Source organism: Stegastes partitus, unplaced genomic scaffold, assembly GCF_000690725.1.
Source record: "Stegastes partitus isolate 25-593 unplaced genomic scaffold, Stegastes_partitus-1.0.2 Scaffold513, whole genome shotgun sequence".
In the NCBI taxonomy this organism is placed as follows: domain Eukaryota; kingdom Metazoa; phylum Chordata; class Actinopteri; family Pomacentridae; genus Stegastes; species Stegastes partitus.
This window is the reverse complement of record NW_007578244.1, coordinates 16093-41378: the sequence shown is the minus strand read 5'-3', so window position 1 is coordinate 41378 and position 25286 is coordinate 16093. Positions and strand designations below refer to the sequence as shown.

The window sequence follows — 25286 nt, the reverse complement described above, 5'->3', positions numbered from 1 at the left end:
TGCTGAGAGCTCCATAGACTGTGTGAAACACCTTAAATGAACCAGTTTTGGCTGCTGTGTATTGTGTGCTGTCTCACTCACGTTTCTCTACACGTCATCACTGTTCTCCTGCTCCTCCTCTTCTACAAACAGTTGTGGTGACTTACACTCGTAGCTTGCAGACAGTACATACATGACGCACATGCACACGGTACAGTTTGAACAAAAGAGCAGTTCATACATAGACACCAGGAGCTCTATCAGTGGAACCTGTGGCACATTTTCCAGTGTATCACAACACAAGCCAAATGTTCATGACAACATTTTTTCTTTATTTTAAGTTTTTTTTTTACAGTATGAAAACCTCAGCATGGCATGGCTTAAGAGGTTAAAGGTGACTCAAACATAATACTGTAATATTATTATAAGAAGATGGTGTTTCGCTTTTGCTGGCCTTCATGCTGTTTTTAAAACAACGATTAATGACAGGTCAACCATCCTCCATACATTACATTAACTGCTGATGGTGGCCACAGGGGACAGAAGACATGTCAAGCAACTACAAGCACACAATTATTCTGTCTGTGCCACCTCCATTGTTTGCTTCCTTGACAAGCAATGCCCAAAGCTCTTTAGCCCAGCACATGAAAGACGCAGGAGGAAGCAGCTGGATTCATGGTTTATTTAACTGCTTTGTTGCACCGGCATGTGCCGGGGTAAAATGCTTTGGAGACAGCCCAGTCGCTATTCTTGTCTTCTTGGTTTCATGACACTGCATCATCCTTTAGTCTTTCTTCTCCTCCTTGCTGGCGTCGTCGTCTGGGTTGTACACGCTGACGGTGAACTCGCCAGCCTCTCTGCCGTATTTGTTCTTCACCACAAGGGCGTATTTGCCAGAGTCAGCTGTAGTGACCGATGCAATTGTGATGCTGGCAAACTTGCCCGCTTCAAACTTGAGTTTGTAGCGGTCGTCAGATAAGAGCTCCTTGTCGTTCTTCATCCAGCATACCTCTGGCTGAGGCTCACCCCAGACGTTGCCAGTCAGGTTCAGGGACTACAGAGGAACAGAAATTTGCAAAAGAGTTGATGTATGTCGTGCAAACATGCATTCCACAGCAGATCGTATCAGAGTTCAGCAGAGAGAGACATTCAAAGGAATGATTAGACGGGATATGAAGTGAAGGCGAGGCAAAGGGCTTCACACAGTGTACTTACAGAGTGAATATCTAATTTATTTACCTTGCCTTCCTGGATTGCAACCACATCTGGCAAGCCTCCAACCACACGAGCGCGGTCTAAGCAAGAAATACAAGAGTGAGCCAAGAATGTCAACCATCAATTAGTCAGTCAACCTGTAAGCATTTGTCTTTTGACAGCACAATATTCACCAGCACTGCATTTTCAACGAGTGAGTGAGCCTCAGCGAACCAAGTAAGGTTGAGCTGGAAATTCTCTTTGTTAAATTCAATATTTCAATGGCATGGTAATTTCATCTGCAGAAAATCTCATTTCTATTAATGAGATCCTGACTGCTGCATCTTCAGTTCCACTGAACCGAAGTTAAAAATTAAACTTAAGGTCTCTGTATCCAGCAAATGTTGCATCATTTCACAGAGCAATGCCTCTCGGGAGAAGCCAAGGAATAAATAACCACTTACTTCTCTCTGCGATTGCCGCCGCTCTACGGAAGGAAGTAGACAGATATTGTCAGAAGCATCTTAAAATGGTATCATGGTTATTCCAAAGCTATACAATAACAGGAAATGTATTCTGAGTGCTCTTGAAAGGGCTCACAGCGTACACAGAGTCTATTTTCAGATTGTGACGACAGCAGCTATATATTGGTATAAACATCCTTTTCAGACAGACATACAGAATTACACAAAACAAGGAACAAGTCAGGTGAGTTTGTTTACTTACTTGAGCCTTTGGAATTCTTCAAATGCTTCCTCCCATGCTGCAGCAGAACAACAATTATCATTTTTATGCACAGAAACAGCCGAAGTGAATTGGCCGTGATTCTTTCTGTGCCTGGAGCATCTCGTTACTTTTGACTTAAGACTGTCACTCACCCTTGCCACTTAGATCAAAGACTCTCTTTACTCCGTCCTTGCCATCAAAGATGTCCATGGTGTATTTGCCCTTGTCCTTCTCAGTGGGCTCATTGATCTTAAGCCAAAGCTGCTCTCCTGTGACACCAGACTTAACTCTCTCTGAAGCAGCAATCTTACCATCTCTGATGAAGAAAAAGGCAACACAGACATCAGGTAATGCTAGAGTCTTCCTGGCTAACTAATGTTATAAGGTCCAATACAGTGAAAAGCATGTCATCCCTGAATTATAGTAAAAACATACACATGATCAGATTTTGTTTCCATCTGCGGATACTTTTTATGTAATTTATGACTGGATCACGAATGGGAGTTGAAGATTTAAGTCTAAATATTTTGTTACTGTGCAATATTACTCACCAGAGTGTAAGTAGAAAATATATTTATGAATAGGATGTTGCTTTATATTATACATTGCTTGACTAGGTGGTCTCAGATGTGCAAAACATGCAGCAATAGTTTACGTAGCAGACAAAAAGCAAAATCATGATTGGTACTGACATTTTACAAAAACACAAACTTTTAGCGCGGATCATTTATATACACATGTTGAACATTTGAACTGTCCTGCTCTATCCATTTGGAAAGAAGAAAACTACAAGCAGGTACAGCTCATAAAGTATTTAAATCAGTGTGTTGTTTATTGTTGATTGCCTTTTGTCTGCTTTTTTGTCAGCATATGTGTGTGCTTCGTGTGTTCTTTGTATTTGCTTGTGGGACTACGGACTTAAACCCTTTGTGTGGTTTAGTCTTATCTGCTGTTGTCCTTATGTGTCTGTTCGCTAATTGCTTTTACGAGGGTTTCTTCTCATTTATTCCCTGAGCTTATGCGTTGTTGTGGTTGTGAATATGTTTCATGTGTTGTTGTTTGTTGTATAACATCAACCTGCTGAGAGGCTTCTGATTAAAATGAGCCTTTTGGCTAAATCTGATCAATTTACAGCAAGTTAATTAATGATTGTTGTTCTTGATAAACACATGAATAAGCTAAAACACAGTAATATTTTATAATGTTGGTCCAATTAGTACATTCAGTGGAGGTAATGGTGTCTTTTATTTATCCATCTCATGGACAGAATATGGACTCAAGATCCAAGTTTGTTAACAGCTATATTAAACTACAAACTTTTACGTTTGTAAAGAAAACTACAGACAGATGCATCTTGTCTAGTACGTTGTCGTGTCATTCAAAGGTCCTATGCGACGATAAGTGTCCTAAAAACCTGGAAATGTAAAATAAAAGTTGCAAGAATATCAAGATGTTTACTACTGCTATTCTTCAAGTCCCTCCTCAACAAGATAGTGTCCCAGCTTTACAAGGCAGCCAGAATTTAGTTGAGTTGGTAAGTAAGAAGTGAGGAACCAATAGTTGTCCTGTAAAAGCTTTGTATAATCCTGCCACATTGCTGCCTGCTGCTTCCAGGTGAGTCACTCAGAATCAGCAGCTGCCTCGCTGTTCACAAGGTTTAGTTACTTTGTAGACCTGCTGCTGTTAACTCTAAAATGTCTCAGCCATGAGCCAAAGCTCAACAAATGTTCTGCTGTTGGCCAAAGAGTGAACACAAGAGTCTTCATGTAGTCACTACTTTTATCATTTATAAAAATCACTACAACAATCAAACAATATTTAGTGTTAACATGCTGTGCAGCTAACATTACCATTAGCTTTGATCGTAAATCCACAGGTCAGAATTCTGTGGAAATTGTAAAGCTGAGGGACATTCGGAGACGGTGAAAACTTCAGGAGCAATTCAAAACAAATAAACAAAGACTGGGTGGGTTACTGTGGTTTTTATGTCATCTGTTGTGTGTTAGTGCAGCCTAAACCCTACTTGCTGTTTTCTTTAGTCCTTCTCTCTGTTTTGATATATACTGTATTTTAATACTTGTGTAATAATTGTGATTCATTCTTTTTTTCTGTTTCAGGAGTGATTGTGAAAGAGTGGCGGAAAGACCCCCCACATGTTAACAGCAGTTACTGAAAAGCTATTTCCAAACTGCTGATCTGCATGCATAGCTCTGCTGTACAATCAATTATTTTGCTCTGTGTTGTCAATCACAGACACTAAGAGAGTCTTCCTCAAGGAGGTGGGGACAGTAGCAGCTCAGCTACAGTTCAAGCAGCAGACACTGAAACAGCGAGTTTAGAACAGAACTGGAACCAGGTGCTATACTGTCAGTATTAAAATAACCATGTTTGCAGTATTTTAAGCTGAAAAACTGAAAGGCACATTCTGGAGACATGTGAGACTTTCATTAATTTGCTGAAAAGGAGCACAATATGGGACTTTAAATGGTGTGTGTTAGCTCTGTTCTTTTCTTTGTTTTTTCCTTTTTATCAGTGCATGTGTGTGTCCTGAGTATTTGCTTGTAAGAGTTTTGGCTAAATTTGATAAACTTACAGCAGGTTATTGTTAATTAATGAGTGCCATCTTTGATGAATACATGTAGAAACTCAATTACAGCAATATTTTATATGTTGGTCTAATTATTTCATATAATGTAGATAGACATATCTTTTTATTGATCTCTTTGATAGCTGACAGATACACAAACAGCTATAATAGTTCATTTCATGACAGCTGGATGTGAATGGCAGACCAGATAATAAAAAAAAGGTTGCCAGATATATAAGTAAACAAGGCCAATGTTACGTACTTGTGGAGCCAACCAACACGCAGGTCCTCATTGTAGTATGTGACCATGGAGTAGAGGACGATGCCATGCTCAGTACTGAGAACATTGATTTCACTGGAGGAGTTGGCTGGAGGGCAAATAGCACAAACAACATTTATTTACATCCCTTGGCAATCCTACAGATTATCTGATATGCAATGAAGCATAACATATTTTGATGCCTAACTGTCAGTTATTTTTGCTGAGAAAAAATACCGTCCACATGGATGTTCTACTTTAATGTGTAGTCCATGTGTTGTGCTTCATTACTGCAGGATGAGATTGAGTTTTATTGACTCACCAATAACTCTGAACAACTCATTCATTACAGCTTGATATCCTGGAGCAAAGGACGACAGAACAGTAATTAATGGCATTTTCACTGATATCACATGTTTGTTAAACGAACAGCACTGATTCTAACTTGATTAGTTGCTCATAAAGAACATTTTACCTGCATCTGTCAGACTGAAGGCGCTCTTGTCTTTGCCTCTATCGTCCCTCAAGAAGACCTCATAAATGCCCGCATCTTGCTTAGAGATCTAGGGTTTAAAGTAAAAGTTGCATCAGTACCTATAAGGCGATAATTCATTCCCTTTTACCTCAAACAGAGGGGAATACAATAGAATTCTTAGGACAGGTAACAGACAGTAGAATAGCCAGACAGAGACCAACTAATCCGAAAAGGCAAGCTTTTCTCCAGCCTGTGATGCTGCAGGCGTTAAAAGGAAAACATGGAAAGGATTGTGGGAAACATGAAAAAGGTAAGACAAGGAGGACACATGGAGCAATAAGGCGTCAACTTATGGCAGAGAGATTATGTCCAGACTTTAGGTCTTGGCGGTGGGGGAACGTCTTCTGCTGGTGGTTTTTTCCCTTCTTTTTCTTTCTTTTGCTCTTGCTTAATAATCCACTGTGAATTAGACAGATAAGCTGGTTATTGCAAATGCGACTGACAGGAGCTCATGCAATGAAACAAACCCTCAAATAATGAGTGATGCTAATACATTTTCAATGAAACTTCAATGTAACCTGACTGGCAACAGGCTCTTGCTCAGGTGGCCAGCAGAGTTAAATTGAATATAGTGTTAGAAATGAAGTGAATGAATGAATGCCACAGACAAACACTATGCTGCATTGACATTATATGGCATTAATATTAAAAAAGCGAGATTGCTGTGTCTATAATATCAAAATATAGCATTTTAAAATAAGAATGAAAAGTGAAATCTTCTAAAGAGAGCCACTTGTAGCAAAAACATCTGCTCAGATACTAATGTGCTGACTCCAGCAGCTCTCCACTGGGATGGGAAGGTGAACATTTTAAAAGTGTTCCATCGTTTATGATTCTGTGTGTCAGAGAGGGATGGTTAGCAGCACAGCATCTAGTCAAGCTCTACAATGGAAGCATAGCTGCATCAGCATGGCTTTTAGCTCTTTACTCATAAGCCCACGACTCCTCGCAAAGTACGGCCTCCATCTAACGGCTGACCTTTCCGATATTAAAGGTCAGCTCGCCGTCCTTCTTCTCAATTTTCTTAGAATCCTCATCATCCTCTGCAATCTCAATGGCATCCTTAGACCAAATGATCTCAGTCTCTGGTTTGACATTTCCGATCTGTGAAGGGAAGAAGAGACATGGGAACATGTTGCTGCTTCTTTAAAGAATTATTAACGGCCGTGTAAGTTACTGTTCTTACCTTGCATTTCAACAGCACATCACAGGCTGGGGTAACAGTAAAGTCGAGGTATTCAACAAAGTGAGGACCTGCAGAGAGGCAACAAGAAACAATTTTAGAAACATATTTGTGTAACTAGCAAAAGCTTTTGTGAGAAAGATTCCTTACCTTGTTTCCTGACCCATTCTGCCCTCGCAAATTCGGATTTCTTCTGAAGCTCTCTGAATTCTGGACAATGATTTAAAAAAAAACAAACAAAAAACAACATTTTAAACATGAATGTTAAAAGTCAGATTATTAAACTCCTATTTTTTCCACCACTGTAAAGTGCATCACAAAATCAGCTGCATCCAAAATAAAGACAGTCAGGAATAGTTGTCTTCTGCTGCCCCTCAATGGACAAATACTTAAACTACAGCAAATGCAACACAGAGTAACTCTTTGCACTGCAGGTTGGGATGTTTATCCTGTTTCCACATTTAACACTAATATACTACAAAATCTAAACATACAAGCATTTACCAGCATGAAAGTAAAAGTTGCATTTGAGGTCTTACCATCTCCAATTAGCACCAGACTGGTGGTGCCCTTTGCCTTGCCATCCACCAGGTTAAAGGTGAACGTTCCTTCATCGGTGACCTCCAGAGAGTCCATGAACATTTCAATGATGCCGGTGGACTTGTCGAAGTTCATCGTGTATTTCTGGAAGCAATAAAGCACAGATGAACCCCAATCCATCAGTTTATGAAAGTTAATCCAAATTATAACTAAACACAATGAAGAACACTATGAAAAGGAACCGGTGTGATTTCTACCTTTCCCTGAGTGATGATGACGTCATTGAAGACATACTCCACTTGGCAGGCAGAGGTGCATTTCTCCACCTGAGTCCAGAATCGCACGCGACCCTTCTCAAGCAGATCCATGGCCATTTCATTCTTGAAGGGAATAACTTGAGAGCAGCACATTTTTTAAAGGCTTTTATGGAACCAATTATACATTTTCTGCATAGCAATTATTCTGGGGCATAAAGTAACTTTAGTTTGGTATCAGCAACATCTTAAACAAGCACAGTCTTATAGATAGATCACATCTAGAACAATATCTGCATTTGAAACAATATAAAATATAAATTCTGGTGTTAATAACACATTGTGTGATGTATTGATATTCACCAGGGAACTTGTGCTCGTGGCTGATGTCCAGAAGACGCCTAAGACCTGTCGAAAGCAACAACAAAATTGGTGAATTCCACGACCTCTGGAAACTGACAGACAAACAGCCCGGAATAATCTGAGACAACCTTCAGGACAACAACAAATATAGCCCTGTGTAACAGAGGTTAACTTGAAGCAGCTGTTGAAACAGGGTACCGGTACACACATCCAAGACTGGCCCAATCCCAATCTACACACTCCATGGACTCTGAGGCACATTCCTGCTGAGTGTGTGTGGGTTTAGTCCTGTCCCACTGTTCAAATGTCAAGTGCACAAGGTTTCTGAGGCAGATTTAATGTGCTCTTTCTGTGAGTCTTCCAATCTGCAGACTTTCCTGAAGGACTTAGTTTACGGTGAAACCACCCCCCACAAAATGTCGACAAACCAAACATGGAAGGTAGATCTAATCTAATCTTATCTAATTTCACAAACAACTGATCAAACTGTGAGTCTAAATTCTCTCCATTGTTTCAAAGCAATGTGCACTGTCCTGACAGTGTGTCGCATTCCCCCTTGTCACACCACTTTTGAGCTCTCACAAACTCACACACTCACAACTGACATCACTTATATCTTTAAATGTTCAGTGCTCGGGCCTTCGGGTGACGACTGTGGGACCAGTGTGGTCCGACTCACCCTCCTCAGTGAGTGTGTAGCTGGAGGAGATGCCGTCAGTGTTGGTGACCATACAGGAGAAGGTGCCCAGATCCTCCAGAGAGGGACTGTTGAAGATTGCTCTGGATCTGAAGATGAGCACACAAAAACAGAATGTGAGGGAAGAGGAAGGACTTGTGATGATTTGATGGGGAAAATGTTTGCAGTGAAGACAGGTGTTGGGTTCTCTGGGCACACATGAGATACTTACTTGCCCTTTTCGGTGATAATAGTTAGGCGAGAAGTGTCAGTGATCTCCTGGTAATTCTTGGACCAAACAAACTCACAGCCCTCTTTCATGTCAGAGCACTCGAAGATCATAGAAATCACTCCGTCATCATCGACATCCACATAAATCTCCTTGGTGCCTGCAAAAGAGAATCAGTGGTGATATTGTGAGGACATCACAGATTTCAGTTCTTAGTCATTACACGCGGAAAAAATCCAAAAAATGTAGAAAGTCAGTTAAGAGCTGTATACAAACTGAACTTGTGTGATTACTGACAAACGGCAATTTTCCCGACTTTTCCAGACCTTCCAGCCCTGCGTAGGATCACTAAGTGACTGAATGTGTGAGTTACGTAACAATCACACTCACCAGGACGAGTCTGGGCCAGGATTGGACCTAAGGCTGCTGAGGGATTTCCAACTCCAGCAAGATTTTGAGCACGCACACGGAAGACGTAGGATGCACCGGCCTTCAGCCCAGTCACCTGAATCGGCACATGACAAGTTGGGGTGAGGAAACTTCATTAATAATTTCACGTGCATATCTCACATGAGGATAAATGCAGGAAGGCCATGTTGTTCAAACCGCAATATATGGATCTTGCTCACCTTCATGTATTTCATCTTGTTGGCCTTCTCGTGCACGGCCTTCCAGCCGTCGCTGCCAGCAGACACCTCCTTGATGTCCAGATAGTAGCCATTGACAGGAGTGCGGCCATTAAACACAGGTGGCTCCCACAGAACCACAACGGAGGTGTCACGAACCTCCAGCACATGAAGACCAACAGGAATACCTTGGAGGATAAATGAGATAGTTGGAATGATGAGGGGAAAACAAACAGCAAATGTAAAAAAAAAAAGAAAATATATTCTATATAAAATATATATTTATAGAATTTGAAAACAAATTTCACATAAGTCTTGTTATGTACAAACAGAGATATGTTTTGGGTATAGCACAAAATACATTTGTTTAACGTGTTCCAATGATCATATCAATTGACTGTCTAATTGAGATGGGCTGTGGCTGGTGTAACTGACTATTGTCACAACTTTGTTCAGTCTTTGTTAGTCTCTGCTTGTATCACCTCAACTAACAGTTATTTCCATTCTAAATTTACAGGACAATTATCTCGTTCATTGTCATTTGGTACGTAATAAATGTCAGTAAACTGTTAAGTTTTGTTCAGCTCCAAGTGACGTCTTTAAACTGTGTGTTTTGACCAACACCCAGTTACAAACCAAAAGACATTTTGTAATATCACATTAGACAAGGACTGGTGCATTCTAAAAGTTTCTCAAACTAGGTAACATTCAGCTTTTTTGCTTTAAAAAAAATAAATACCGTAGATGATCCATGTAGCACTTTGTAGCTATTCAGTGAATTTGCATCATCATAGTAAAACAAATGGAAAATGGGTTTGGATCCATTTTGTTTGATTACTTATGATTATGAGATGTTTATTTGTCTCTCATAGATTCATTTGGAATTACTCATGTTTGGGTTGTTGCTTCTAGACTTGATTTCTGAACGAAAATAACAATTAAAAAAAGACACAATAGTAAAATGTTTTATTTTTGTGTTTTGTGCTTATGGCTGGACTGTACCATCAGCACCCAGGGAACTCACAGCCAATCAGGGACTCAGCAGCACAGGTGCATTATGTATGTAACACATCTGACCATGCAATCATTTATTGAGGATGGAGATTATTAAGTATTGTATGAATTATTGATCATAATTGATCATCAAAATAGTTGCCAATATTTTTTTTGCTAATTAATCATCTTATTGTTCTTATCATAATATCTATCATCTCAGTTTTCTGTTCATTTCTTGTGTTAAGGCAAGCATGTTGTCTCTTATACCTGGGACAGTAATGGTCCATTCCTTGCACTCCAGAGCTGCACTGGGCAGAGAGGCTTTACTCAAACCTGCCATGTTCGTTGCACGCACTTGGAATTCGTAGAAGACGTTCTCCTTCAGGTTCTCAGCCTAGAGACAATCAAACGCATACATGTGCTCTAAGCTACAGTTTGATTTTAGTAATTACCAAGCAGTACTTGTAACAACATGACAGTGTGGTAAACCTGCCTGCCAGCTTGACAAAACATAGTGATGACACCTGAAACTGTTGCCCCAATCACAGTAAGGTCAAATCAGCTTCACTCTAAAGGTGATTATGTTACTTCCTGAAATACCAGAACTTACTTTGTATGAGGTTGTTGTCAGTGCCTGGTGGTTCAGTTCATGCCATTTCCCAACAACGCCTCCCTTCACGGTTCTGTAGTCCACAAAATATCCCCTGATGTCGGCTCCTCCGTTGTTAGCGGGTGCAGTCCAGCCCACAACCATGTAGTCCTTGACGGCCTCCAGCAGGGTTACACCGCTGGGCTTCCCAGGCGTGGCTGTGGTGAGAGCAGACATGCTGGTCGGCATTAAGTGTAAGAGAAGACGTGAAGCAGTGTGTCAAAGAAAATCACTTTCATATGTTCAGATTGTTTATTTAAAGAGAAACTCATAATCTTACATAATTTCATACAGATGGCCTAGCATTAGTCAAATCTCATACAGATCTTATTGGTTATTATTATTAAGATATCACAGCAATTAGCTACAGTTATACATGCCACATGCTTTGCACACACAAGCAAAAAAAAAATTATTAAGATCACTGTAATAGATAAAATACTTACACTCAAGGCCAGAAGCAGGAAAACTTTCGCACTAAGAAAATCTCCGTAGCCAGGTGAAACTCTCGTTAGGATCATGCTCTTTAAGAACACAATGTTTTAGCCTTCACCTTGGCCATGCACCAAGAGGCACCCCTGAAGAGTTATCAAATAGCAAAACAGAACTCAAGCAAAATCAGATGTTTGCAGAAAATCGATACCGTCACAAAGCAAAAGCATTGTAAAACATTATCTGACTGGTTTAACCTTGTTGCTAAAAAAAATGCCTGAATGGAAAAAAAATGACAAAATGTAGTGTTAGTGATGAATATATCATGCAGGAACATGCACCATATCAACCAGCACTTGCATAAACATATGCAATTTGTATTCATGAATTCACGAGTACATCGGAATTTAGTCGCAAAAGAGAATATCTTATCTGAGATTAACATCTTGTTTTTATATAGAAACATGTAAAAATGATTCAGATTAAAGACTTTGGGGCATGAGAAGAAAAAGAAGTGGTTGGAAGTTATAAAAAAAACATGAGTTTAGATGGTTCCCTTCTTGATGAAATCCTCAAATAAATGGGAAAAAAAGACATGTACATTCTCAACAATCATTCTCTGGATAAATACATGCTTTAAAATAGCTGGGAGGATGGATCGATGCAAAAGACAACGTGACCAGTGGAGATGAATTCTGATGAAGATACTCACAGATGGCAGCCTGCACAACCACAGCATCAGAATTAGAGGAGCTCTGGCTGTATCCAGCAGCATTTACTGCCTTCACTCTAAACACAAGGTTGGCCCCAGTGGTCAGGCCATGGCACACAAACCTAAACAGAATAAAGAGATTATCATTTCACTCAGTTTATTAACAACAGGAAAAAGTGTTACTGCCAACGAACGGACTGGACCTTGAGGTTACTTGGGGGCATTGCTGCTCTGAAAGCAACATACCTCAGTGGATTAAGCCATGCAGGTTGTACTACTTTCAAAAACTCTCCAGGTTTAAAGGGCATTAAACATAAAACAGTTTCTTACAGTCTCTAACAGTCTGTCTGGGGTTTATGTGGCAGTTGCAGCTTTTCTTGGTCTAGTATGGTTAGAGTAATAGTCTCGTTCACTCCACTGCATCCTTACATAGAGGACAGCTGTTTACTGATATGTTAATGTTATATTTATGCTCAAAATCTTTCATATTGCACATATAAAATTATTCTACTACTGTAAAACTAGGTTAGTTCTTTTATCACTTTCCCATAACCATCACTGTCAGCATACAGTCTTTCTTAAAACTTTCATAAAGAATACTTTATCTGGCCCACCTGGTCTGCTTGACAGGTTTATTGTTGCAGGGCATCCAGTCATCTGTTCCCACTGCACTGCATTCAATATAGTAGCCCGCCAAGTGTTTGACATCCTTAGAGGCCCCCCAGGAGACCACCACAGAGGTGTCTGTGTTCCTGGTGACCACTGGGCTGCCTGGAGCTGACGGCAGATCTGTTAGAGAGAGAAAGAGAGCATTGAGAAAATGAGAAGAACAAAAGATCTGAGACTAATTACAGAGATCAGTCTGGGAATATAACGAATTCCTTCTAATGAAGGAATAGGGCTGGACAGTAAAGCCATGATATAATTTTTGATAATCTCCTTCAGTCCCACGCAGGAGTCTGTGGAAGAAGCACCAGTACTGATTATGTAGCAGCTCACCCAGTTTATCTCCAACTACGATGTCTCCTGTGGATTCAGAGGGCTCGCCCACGCCAGCCGAGTTGCAGCAGCGCACGCGGAAGCTGTAGGATTTACCCTCTGCCAGGTCAAACAGGGCAAAGCGTGGAGACTTGACTGGCATACCGGTGTTCACCCTCTGCCAGGTGTCTGTCTCGGACATACACTGTGGTCGACACAGAGCCAGGGGAGGTTAGACATGGAGGCAGATAACAAGACTGTAGTCAGGGAAATATGACAACGACAACTTTACTGTATATTTAAGGGTCACCTAACATGCTAGTCTTCTACATGTCAGCAGCCTAATAGTCAGTGGCCAATCTTTTCTGTCACTGTTTCATTTGAAAAAGGTACATTTTTAATAGTAAAATTAAACAATTCAAGAAAACTAAAGTTAGGATTAGAGGACATTCTGAAAATTATTTTTTTTTTCCCTTTATTTTTCAATTGAACAACTGAAAAGAAGACATCAGCTAGAAATTACATATACTGGCACGTGCAGAGATGTTAGTTACTGTGCACTATCTGTAAAATATGCTGACAATCATTTGGCGAACATTCACATTTAATACTGAGCAGCAATTCAAAACTCAACACAGAATAGTTTGATGCCTGTTAAGTGATTTGTTGTATTACACAAAAATTGCTATTAATAATTATGGTCGATACAAGAAAACATTGACAATCTAATTTATTTCCAGAACAAAGGCTTGTTAAATCGTGTTGTTAGCAGTAAACAACAGCACAGTAGTAGCTGATGTGCAGGTGTGTCTTATTATTTAACAGCAGCCAATCAAAACTAGAGAAAACACTTATTTTCCTCAGTTTTCACACTTACTGAGAATCATTTTTTATAAACTAATGTACGTCTAAGATGGAGTTTTCCACGTCTCCTCACCTTCTCTATGTAATACATGACTCCCTCATGACCCCTCTGCACAGGGGGCTTCCAGGCCAGCACCACGTAGCTCTTGGTTGCCTCGGTAACCACAACGTCAGTGGGTTCTCCAGGGACCACGCCGACTGAGGAGGGAAGACGATGCTCGTTATGTGGAGGTGATCAACCAGATCACGTATACCTATGATTGGTGCCGGTCTGTTGAGCTGGTTATTGATTCTACGGCAAATATAGCGAATACCTAAACACCACTATTTTAGACACATTAGTTTGAGGAAAATTAATTTGTTCCACAAGCTCCTTCTTTTCCAACAATCAAATATTTCAATATTTAATGTTTTGCCAATATATGCAAAGCAGGAACTCTGGCTGCATAAAATATTGTCTAAATAGATATTTTAGACAAATTATAAGAAATATCTGGTTCCAGACTCATCTGGAGTCACTTTGTTCATAATGATTTCACTGTATAAACCTGGAATCTGTATGCAACAGCTCTGCTTCCTGGACAGAAAGCTTCATTAAATACACACAAAACTGCAATGACATGCAACAAGATATAAATAAATTACTGTGCGTGTCACGTGTTTATATTACTTCCACTTCCTCTCTCAGTTTGGAGGCTCACATCGATCATGCTGCTGCTCACAAGACAGCTGCTTGATAACGTCGAAGAAAAGGAGCCTGAATTCTACATTTGTTTGGTCTGTAAGCAGATTTGTGCATTTGTTTGAGACTAGCGAAAGCTGTGATAGGAAGAAAGATAGAGGTAGGAGTGATGTGGACATCAGGAGGCAGAGCTCTGACCCTGACCTGACATTATTTGGTCAGAACTGAAACGTTATTGAGGTTCGATACCCAGGGCAAACTACAAACTGCTGGGCCAACTGAAGATTATAATGTCTGACATCATGACTCCTTAATAAACCAGTTTCCGTACCACTTGAATCCTCCTCTGTGAACTTGATCATCCCAGTCCACGGTGCTGAGGGACCAGCTGTTGGGAGAAAGAAAAGAAACAGAATTCAGACGGTAGTATTGTTGAAGCATGTGAGGGGGGCTCTGGTGCATCTCTCTCACCTCTGAGGCGGGCTCTGTCAGAGGGATCCATGGCGACCACGGCCTCAGAGACACGGGATGGACGGCTGACTCCTGCCTTGTTCAAGGCCCGCACCCTAAAGGTGTAAGAACGTCCCTCCACCAGTCCTGTGACAGGGAAGCGGGCGTACTTGACTGGGTTGTCATTACACTGAGCCCAGTGATGGGTGCCCACCTCACACCTGCAAAAGACATTTAAATTAGATTTGGACAACACTGGCATTTGAATATCAGGAAAAAATACTTCCATGGCGTAATAGCTGGTCTGAGGCAACGTCAGGCTCACTGGGTTTGAATGATATGAATAACCGATGCAGAAATAAACAGTTCATTATTCAGACTACCTGCCCACACAGTGACTGAATGACTGAGTGACAGCAGGTAGGAATACATGTAGGTGTTATTTATCTGGACCATGACATTTATCTGTCAAGATGGCAGCTCGACGTAATCTAGGAGAAATTTGGGCAAGTGCCATGTGCCTTCAGGACACATTTTTGGAGCTCGAAATGAAAGTACAATCAGTTTTATTTGATCCTGTATATAGAACGACACGATATCTTATGTAAACTAAACTACAATTTCAGGGCAAATCATTTTATGTAAAACATGGCAAAAATACTTTAACGTGTGAGAGTGAGCAGACCAACCTGTCGATATAGTATCCCAGGATGGGGCTGCTGCCCTCCACCGCTGGCTGCTTCCAGGTTACCACCACATAGTCCTTGTTGGCATCATGACAGCGCACATCCAGCGGAGCCACGGGAACCCCCTCCACCTCCACATCCGCATCTGGCATAGCAAGGTCCACACACACACACACACACACACATCCAAGAACGCACACACTTGTGAGTGGAGCTGTTTCTAAATCAGGCTGATCTCCATTACATTCTCAGTTTCCACTTTCTGACCTACTTACTAAGGTCTTTACAGTACAGAGTGTGCGTGGCAGCACTGTAACTAGCTAAGATACATTACTTTATACCTTGGAAATGCAAAAAAAAGCATTTGGAAAACCCTTTTTAATGCATATACCTTTAGAGTCAAACAGAGCACACTCTTTGTGGTGGCTTTTCTGACATGCAGACAGATATAGAAACAACATTCCTCAGGGAAACCAAACACCTCACACAGAGCAGCGTGTCACTTAAAGCTGTGGCAGAATTGAACACTTCCCCACTACATCTGTAATATGTTGCATGTTGCACATAGCACTGTTACTCAAAACTGTACAGTGGACTTGTTTCACAGATTAATGAAAATTTCAGTGTTACAAAATTAAAAGGCTAAATTTCAAGAGTGCCTATTTCTGTAGTGACATCTCCTCCTGCAGCAGGTGACTTCAGGTACTTTACCTCTGACAAACACGTAGGCGGAGTAGGAATCAAAGCCAGACTTGGTGTTGACACGCAGGGTGTACATGCCTTCGTCTTCCTTGTTAAGGTGGACAAGAGTGAGTGTGGCGCGCTCCCCAGACCAGTGGGTGTGCACCCATTTGGAAGGCTTCAAGGGGACAGCTGGTGAGACAAGTCAAAAACAAAAGTAGTGGGTTTGGACACATGAGTAGATTCTACTTGGAAAGGAAATTTGCATGAATTATTTCGTGAAGACAATGTACTACTTCCAACTTACAGTTTCTGTACCACACCACTTCAGGCTGGTACTTCTTCACAGTGGGAAAAATGATGACGGTGCAGCCCAGACTCATTGTCTCCCCTTCACTGCCAAAGGCCACCTCAAATTTGTCAATGATGGCTGTTTCAAAGGTTACACCATGCTCAGGACTGAAACCATCTGGGGACAGGAGAAAAACTTTATGAAGTTGATTTGGTTTTTCATTTCATTTAACAGTCCAATATCTACTGTCCCTGCAGTTCTCTGTATCTCTGGAACTGTCTTTTTCAGTCAACTCCCGACAGAAGTGTGCTCAACCTCACCTCTAGCAACTCTTCTGTTTTCCCACGTTTTCAACAGAGAGTACCAACTAACAGGGAATTTAGAATCCTTCAATTTGAGTGTATCAGGATGAAGAACTCCTTTCTGCTGCTTAACCAAGATCAGTGTGTACTTTAGGTAACACTGTTATTTGTATCATTGTTCTATATGACTACTGTTGGGTAAAAGGTTACGTAAATAGGAACTGTGTATTTACCTGTTCAAGAAAGTTGACCTTAAGGACACAAAAGGAATTTCAGTGTAATTTCTAGTGCAAGCTGCAGTACAGTTGTGTTGTATCAGCATTAGATACATAGTGTATATAATTGGTTTCTAGAACATCTTCACCTAAAACAGCTGCCTGCTACCTGCACCAAGACGCCAAAAGGCTTTGTAGTGCTGAGAACAAAGCTACAGTTCTGTGGAGTCATTTCTTCCATTTCTATACATCTATACATTGTGGCTTATGTTGCGCACTTAGTGTGTGAAATATATAATACATCAAACTGTCTCACGTGGCTTAGGATCAAGTGGGCCTGCTTCCTCTCCCTCTTGGAACCCTGTGGAGTGAAATCTTTGTCAGAAAACCAGTAATGACAATGAACTGCGCGCACAAAAATTGCTTCAACATTTGTGAATGATCTTTATGACTTCCCTGCAGTTGGTTTCTCTCAAGAATTTGAGATGTGGAAATTACTCTAGACACACCATGCAGAGTTTAAACTGGCATTCAAGACCTGTTCTTTGACCTCTAACTGAAGGAAACAGGAGCTGCTGCAGAGAAGGACGGAACAATATGTGAAAGAAAACACCGAGGTACCTACTTTTGATAACAATATTGGCCACAGACGAAGCTTCCCCCTTCACATTGAGGGCAGAGACCATATACTTAGCGGTGTCCAAGAAATCACAGCTGAAAATAAAATGTGCACACATGTAAAATGATTTCTTTCACACTGAGAAGTGCAGAAGATTAAGTATTCAGGTGTTGGTAAGGTGCATTTTGGGTCCATGTTATTCATTCTAAGCGGGAGCATGCTGTGTGAGCTGAATGATTACCTACTTCTTGATCTCCAGGGAGTGCATGTTGTAATTGCTCTCGGCTGTGTACTTCTCAGAGTGGGCTTTGGCATCAATGAGCACGTTGTTTTTGTACCTTGAAAACAGTAAAAAGACAGCTGCTGATTTTTTACTGTTGTCTTTAGAGTGTTTAATTGCAGAGGCGTGTGAGCGTTCAGGTTGCAGCTGTGGAAAATAGAATTGGCTGATGGAGACGGAAACTTCCCCATGACACACGCATGACTGATCGCTCTCATCCGCCTCTTTTCTTGTGACTCAGAGAAGGTGGAGAATAACGAACTCAGAGCATAACTTACCAGGCAATCCTGGGTTTGGGCCAACCAGCCACAGTGCAGTGCAGCTTGACAGTCTTGCCCTCCCAGACCGTCTGTCCACGGGGCTTCACAATAAACTCTGGACGGTGTGTGAGGCTGTCTGGGTTCATCTTCTTACGAAACTCGGACCATTCCTCCATCTACAGCGTGAGAGAAAAGCCAGTTTGTGATACAAAGCGCATGAGTACATGTGTGCTTCATGTGACGGATTAGATTTTTTTGAAAATGGTCGTGCCCTTGTCATCGCAAATCCACAGAGGAATAAAAAAGGCTTTACCGTCCTTCCGAATTCCAAGCGGGTAGCGGATTCTCTGACATGCTTTGTTCTGGTTTTCTTCTCCACTTTGACCTGCAGAGCCTCTTGAGCCTCCCTGACAAACAGGTTCCTCATGGCCACATAGTTAATCCCCTCCTCTGTAGCATCCTCCTCCCGGGTCTCCATCAGGCCCCGAACCACGTCATGACTGAAACAAGGGAAAACCAGCAAGATGTGAGAACAGAAAAATATCCTCAAAATACAGCGTGTCAGTAGCTGTGATAGAAATTGTGCTGAAGATTCTTTCTTACTCGGCTCTAAATACAGGAACAACATAGCCAATGATTTCTTTGTCCGTGTCCATCGCCAGGTAGGTGCGTTTGGCTCTCTTAGGCAGCGGGCTCAGTTTAACCACCTCCTGCCCCAACTCTGTCTTCACAGCGGTCTTCAGTCTTTGAGGTGACAGACAGCAGTCAGTTTATTTGCCCTTTGGCATCAAATGGTTGCATGCACAGACTGTGATGCACTCTGTTGTATTTAAAAACATTATACCTTAAAGAAAAGGCTGGTGAAATATACAGTTTGTAGTTTGTTATGAATCAATTCCACAAATATGTATTAATCCGTTGAGGAAAATAGTCCCAAACCAATGCCCTATCTGCCCATGTCCAAGCACTATTTGCTAAACACCATAGGGCCACACTGATTTAGGAAAGTACTTGGCCTTTAAAAAGACATTCAACTATGCATTTGTGGTTGTAGTTATCAGTAGGAATAAAGTGGCTGGAAGCTAAGTGCCAGAGACGGTTCATTGTATAGGTTTTAATGGAACAAATCCCAAAACTCTAAATACAAAAAACAAACACTGTTAACTGGTCTACAGTGGTCGACTACAACAGCCCTGTAAGAAATATTACCACAATTAAAGCTGTAATGTTGAGTTTTTGTTTAAACTGATTTCGTTTAATAAGGTGTTAATTCAACCTGAAGGTCATTTAGGAGGCTGCAGTTTATTTGCTGTAATGTTTGCTTTACCTTGTAAACTGGCAACTGAGCCACATATGTTTGCAATATTTTTTTTTTTTAAAAAGGGGGAAAAAGATAAGAAAGAATGCAGTGCAATCTAAAAATAACATGAAAAATATGACCCACACAGCTTGCTGCATTTATAAACCTGTACATTAATATGCCAGTTACGTAACACCATATTTAACAGATGCTACAGTCCAGTTACTCAGAGAAGAAGATGTTTTTTCCATCCACCCTCTAGAACCCCGACCCCTATTACACTCTGACTCATTTACCCATCAGCCTCTCAGACCTTTCTTTTGTCAGCAGGGTTTATAAATGGAACCGGAACTGGTGGATATGCAACAAGGTGGAAAGGTTCATCTTCAAGCCTCTTCGTTCACTCATAATCTCTGCCAAGTATGCCCCAGTCTCTGCGTTTGTCCTGGAGGGGAAGCGGCGTAGCGTGGCTTTGATATACGCTATTCCTTACTGGTGAGGCAGGATCAAGCTGATGGAAGAGGCTCAACGCACAGCGGAGACAGACAGATGGAGAGAGTCTCACAAAAGATTATCAAGAAGTTATTTCTACTGCTGACTCACCAGGTGTGCTGAAAGGAAGTCCTTGGTTCAGTGTAAGAGAAAGTCAAAGGTACAAAAAGTTTCGCTGCTGTAAGGAGCATTTCATTTATGAAGAAGTCTGAGAAGCTGAGGAGTGTGCGTCACTCTTAAGATTTGAATAATGAGTAATGAAAGTATCACGTGGAAGCTCAAACCCACGGTGCTGCTACACATAATACCACCAAAGATACACACCAATCACCTTAACAAGTGAATACTGGCCCAACAGTTATTAATCATTGACCCTCTGTAGAAGTCAGTGTACAACCAGCTACAGTTTCACATCTGTCTTTACAGTTGGCCCAACGGCATCGTCTCATGTCTTGTCTACAGAAATAGCTCTGCTGTCCATGAATATATCTGGCAGCGTCTCACTACAGCTGAAATTCTTCCCTTGACCTCATTTAGAAAGTTATCCTGGTTCCAGCATGTACAACCTGAATGACAAAGAAACTCTCACCCCGTTACATGCTGACACAGTGGATGATCCGTTTATATACAAATCTGAGGTGCTGTGTTTGTCAGCTACTGGTTCTGGACTTAATTTGATAGCTAGAGTCCCTTTAACACAATTCTGTTCTCGGCTATGGTCACGACTAATTCAATTCTAAAACAGAACTTCAAATACAAGTTAAAAAAAAAAATAAAACAGCATGAAAATGAAGAAGGTTCTCAACACCAATGTTTAATGTCAAATCACTAGTTTAATACCAGTGACTTGCTCTGATATTTATGGTTTCAAGCTGAGACTGGAAAGGGAAAGTTCACCTTCACATCTCATATTGTATGTTAGGACTGTAACTTTTAGTTATTGTCATTGTAGATTATTGTGTCTTTCTTTTTCTTTTCTTTTTCTTTTGTAAAATGTCACATCGTGGCAAAAAAAATAAACAAAAACAGAAACGTTCACACACAAAAACTGTATAGTTTATATAATTTGAGGTCTATAAACAAAGCTATTTGATTTAATGTCACAGAAAACAAAAAAAAGTAAGAAAAAACAATGAACTGGACTTAAATAAAATATTTTTTTAGAATATTCGCTTGAAAAATAACTTGAAAAAGGTTGCAATTGTCTTTGTATTATTGTATAATGTGCTGATGGCTACATATGGTAATTCTCTTCAGAATCAAATTCAATGGTACTATTTGTTTTTCATATAAACACAAAGTGTTCTGTCTCCCTCCTAAACACATGATCAAAACACTTTGACTGAGTAGCAGAAACATTACAAAAACACAGAGATGTAGACTTGAGAAGGGGACTAGACTCAAACTTTGCTCAGTTTTCAAAACTGAAAACATTTTTTTATGGAAATCTTTATTGAATGTTTCTATTTGTCTAGAACCAGAGTTAATCTATGTCTGGGACACTGGCTGTAAGCAACGCAAATTAGGAAAATAAGGTTTAACTGTGGCTTGATAGCTTTGAGATTTGACTTGTTTGAGGCTAAAAACCTGCCCTGACATGAATATTTGAAAATAATACAGTCATTTGTGACCCAGTAAAATAGTGGATCGGTGCCACACACGTTGTGGAAGGACTCACAGACTGAATATTCAGCTAGAAAACCCACACCATTATTGCAACATTGAAAGGAAACTGTTTAAATCCTTGTGCTGGTTGGGTTTTGCAGCGTGCAGCTGAAGACTAGACACTAGACTTGAACTTGAGAGGCTGTTCTGCCTCAGCCTAAGCAAGAACAAGATATATTCTAATAAAAGAATAAAACCTGAGATCATAAAAAGTGAACATCAGTGGGTAAATGAGGAGCCATGAATAGAAAACATTGGCTCTCCATGAACACACACTTTGGCCTACAAGCTCTTTCTTTTGTGCTGCCGAACACGTCAGTCCAGACCCTAAGTACAGTGTTGAATATTTCAAAGAGGTGAACGCATCCATCACTTCTGAGGAGACAAAGTGGGAGGCTACATGAAGAGAACCTGCTTTATTTAACAGCTGTCTAATATCACTTATGTGTATTTCAGACCTTGCGTCTGCTTCCCTCCCATCCTCTTACCGATGGCTGCTGGTCTTGTAAGTCGAGAACGACTTCTGGCTAACAGATGACTTGGTGCTCAGGTAATAGCTGCTCTCATATTGAAGTTGCTGCTGCTGCTGCTGCTGCTTCTCCTGCAGTTGATGCTGCTGCTGCTGCTGCTGCTGCTTCAGCGTCACTTGTAATGATCGTGACATCCTGAGGACCACTCCGCCAACTTATAACCACTGTTCTTTACTTTACCAGCTCTGTAAATCAATCTCACCGTTATTGTTGTGGTTTGATTTCTGAATCGAGGATTAGTTTGGAGTGGGGGATGGAAATGAGGTATTAGGAGTGATGTTTTAGACAAAATATGTTTTTTAAAATGGAGTTAAGATGGTGTTATAATGAAATTTTGTATTTGTGCGAGCAGCTCAAGTGTTAGCTCTGGTTAAAATCTACTGTGTTAAATGAAGCAGCAGGTAATAAATAAACAGTGGCAGCCTTGATTTCTCAACATCTTTATTTTGTGTTCTCAGCGATAATGTGTGAATTTAAATTCAGATCATCTCCAGCAATTAAAGTCTAAAATGTTTTGTGATGAACTGGAAAATAAAATGTAGTGAGATGCAAAGCTCTGCTAGAAAACGATGGATAAAATATCAAAGAATGTCTTCATTTACTTGTAGACTTTGGTCGATTATATTGATATTACACTAAGCTGGTACAAAGACTGCAACAAATAATTATGCTCTTTAGTGATTCAATTACTTATTCAATAACTAACATCAGGAAATAGTGATAAATACCATGACATATGTCACATTCAGCCTGTTTGTTTTGCCCAAACTACAGTTTAAATTCAAGGCTTTCACTTTCTCATCACAGAAAACAAGCAGATCAGAATAAGTGATATTTGACATTCTGGGAAAAATTAAAAAGACAAAACATAATAAATCATCAAAATTGTTGCCTGTTTTTTTTCTGTGAATCTACCAAGCAGTTAACCACTATTACTAATTTCAGCAAGTACTGCTCAAGTTAGACAGGTTGAAAACCCAAACACCGTAATCGTGTAACCACCAGAGAACTACAGTCATTCTAGAAGTGTAGTTCACCTGTAGTCTTGTGAGAAGAGACTACACACATGTATTTTCCGGTGGTTACATACTTTAGCAACACCTACTGCAAGCAGCGTCAGGAGCTCCACACTCAAACCGACTGTAAGCCATGAGGGTATAAAGACACGGGTGTGGGGGATTCAATTTACTGTTTTTAAAAGGAGAGCAAATGTTAATGAAGTAGATCAGCACTTCTACATTCAGGCTGAAGTTTCACCACAGTGGCACATGCAGTTAAATCTACAAGAACACATTATCTTGAAGAAAACTGTGTTAGTACAAGAGAGAGTAAAATAGACTGATTAAAACACATTATTTAAAAAAAATCAATACAGTGGAAGTAGGCCTCAGGCTTTACCAGTTCACGGTTACAGAATAACAATGTCCTACTACTGGATAAAAAAGTGTGGATTAAAAATAAAAATGTATCACTTACCACAGTTAAAGATCCACCAATCCACAACAGTAGAAAATAAGAGAAAGGGTGTGTTATTCCAAAATGAGCTAAAGCAAGTTCAGATCCAGGCAAAGCAGCAGGGTGAGGGGCAGTGGACAGGAAGGCAGTCCACAGAACAAAAATAATGCTGCCACTCGGCAGAACGCACAAGACACCGTCAGGACCTTTTAAGGCTGGGACTGCTTTAAATTTAGACCATGAGAGCATGAGAAGGGTCTGGAGAGCTGAGGAGCCTCTGAACCGCCGATATGTCCTGTGCTTCAGGGGAAATGTGGGCATCTGGACTGAGACATCTGACAAATCAGCCCAGAGAAGAAGATGTGTTGCATTTGAGTGACTGACATGAATTAGACCAAACTGATCATACATCTGCTAAACACATCTTAGAGCCTCCAGTGCTCTGTCATTCAAAAACCTGCCAGTCTGCTGTCTCTGAGCCACACACTGTATCCTGATGGCAGAGATGCAGCAAAATGTGACCTCAAACAGCTTTATAAGGGTTGATTCCCAATCGCAGGTCAGTCTCCCAACTTACTTGAATGTAATTGATCTGCTGTCATTCTGTTGTACAAAATCATGGAGTTGGTCTTCTCAACAAGTTAATGCTGAGATTTAGAAAAATAAACTTTGGAGTATGGCTTTGGCAAATTTAAACTTTGTTCCACCCGTAGGTACTTGCTGCCACCTGGCGGTCAAATACGAAAATAGCGTTCCTAGATGCAACACAATTCATTTATAAAGTGAACTCCCGCTTTACTTCACTGTGTCCACACTTTGATCAGCATCTATATGGGTGAAGATCCAGAAAATCTTGTATGAAGATTATGGAGGACAATCAGAGACTGGCGCTCAATGAGACGGTTCTGGAGAACAGATGGAAACGCCTAAAGGTGGAGAAGGAGCAGCTGGACCGCCAGAAAGACGAAGAAGTCCAGAGGCTGAAGGACCTAAACGACTCTCTCACTGCGACGGTCTCCAGTATCCAGCAGGAGATGCTGGACAAGGAGGCCGAACACCAGCACAGAGAGGAAGTCTGGCGGTCTAAACTCAGGACTCTTGAGAAGCTCTGGGAGGAGGCAGAGCAGCAGAAGACAGAGATGGAGGGGAAAGTAAAGGATCAGCTGGACCGCCAGAAAGATGAAGTCCAAAGGCTGAAGAGCCTAAATGACTCTCTCACTGCGACGGTCTCCAACATCCAGCAGGAGATGCTGGACAAGGAGGCCGAACACCAGCACAGAGAGGAAGAGTGGCGGTCCAAGCTCAGCGCTGTGGAGAAGCTTCAGGAAGAGACGGAGCAGCAGAAGACAGAGATGGAGTTTAAAGTAAAAGAGCTGAAAGAACAGGAACAAAGACTCAGAGGGGAAGAGACACAAAAAGAGAAAAAGAAGAAAAAGAGCTTCTGGCGTTGTCTCTTCCCCAAAAGGAGACACAACAACCAGCTGAAGGGGGAGGAGGCAGCTGGTTGTTCAGAGTAGCTCCTTCTGCCTCCCCCCTTCCCATCATCTCCTCACCTGTTCGGCCTCCATCCTTCCTCAGCTCTCAGCCCTCCCAAC

The 25286-nt window shown here is 41.0% G+C and overlaps 1 protein-coding gene across 3 annotated transcripts; it reads right to left on the bottom strand.

Annotated features, from left to right (window-relative positions):
• Positions 1-290: 290 nt before the first annotated feature.
• Positions 291-23854, bottom strand: myom1a (myomesin 1a (skelemin)). Of its 3 annotated transcripts, XM_008287680.1 has the most exons (38): positions 23713-23854; positions 22195-22421; positions 18853-18993; positions 18563-18749; positions 18268-18425; positions 17955-18047; positions 17716-17804; positions 17407-17451; positions 16589-16750; positions 16312-16473; positions 15604-15745; positions 14936-15135; positions 14796-14852; positions 13856-13980; positions 12940-13123; positions 12555-12729; positions 11941-12062; positions 10758-10954; positions 10415-10541; positions 9155-9339; positions 8916-9030; positions 8529-8685; positions 8300-8406; positions 7621-7665; positions 7261-7397; positions 7003-7147; positions 6614-6673; positions 6467-6534; positions 6259-6384; positions 5596-5679; positions 5221-5308; positions 5068-5106; positions 4749-4854; positions 2052-2215; positions 1900-1936; positions 1638-1660; positions 1219-1274; positions 291-1033 (listed from the first exon to the last, which is right to left on the bottom strand). In XM_008287680.1, exons 2-38 carry the CDS (start codon positions 22368-22370, stop codon positions 764-766), a joined length of 4554 nt encoding a protein of 1517 aa, XP_008285902.1. In that variant the 5' UTR covers positions 22371-22421; positions 23713-23854; the 3' UTR covers positions 291-763. The 3 variants fall into 3 exon arrangements, with proteins under 3 accessions (XP_008285902.1, XP_008285898.1, XP_008285901.1); XM_008287676.1 differs by lacking the exon at positions 5596-5679; XM_008287679.1 differs by lacking the exons at positions 5596-5679; positions 22195-22421 and having other exon boundaries at positions 23713-23853.
• Positions 23855-25286: the final 1432 nt, after the last annotated feature.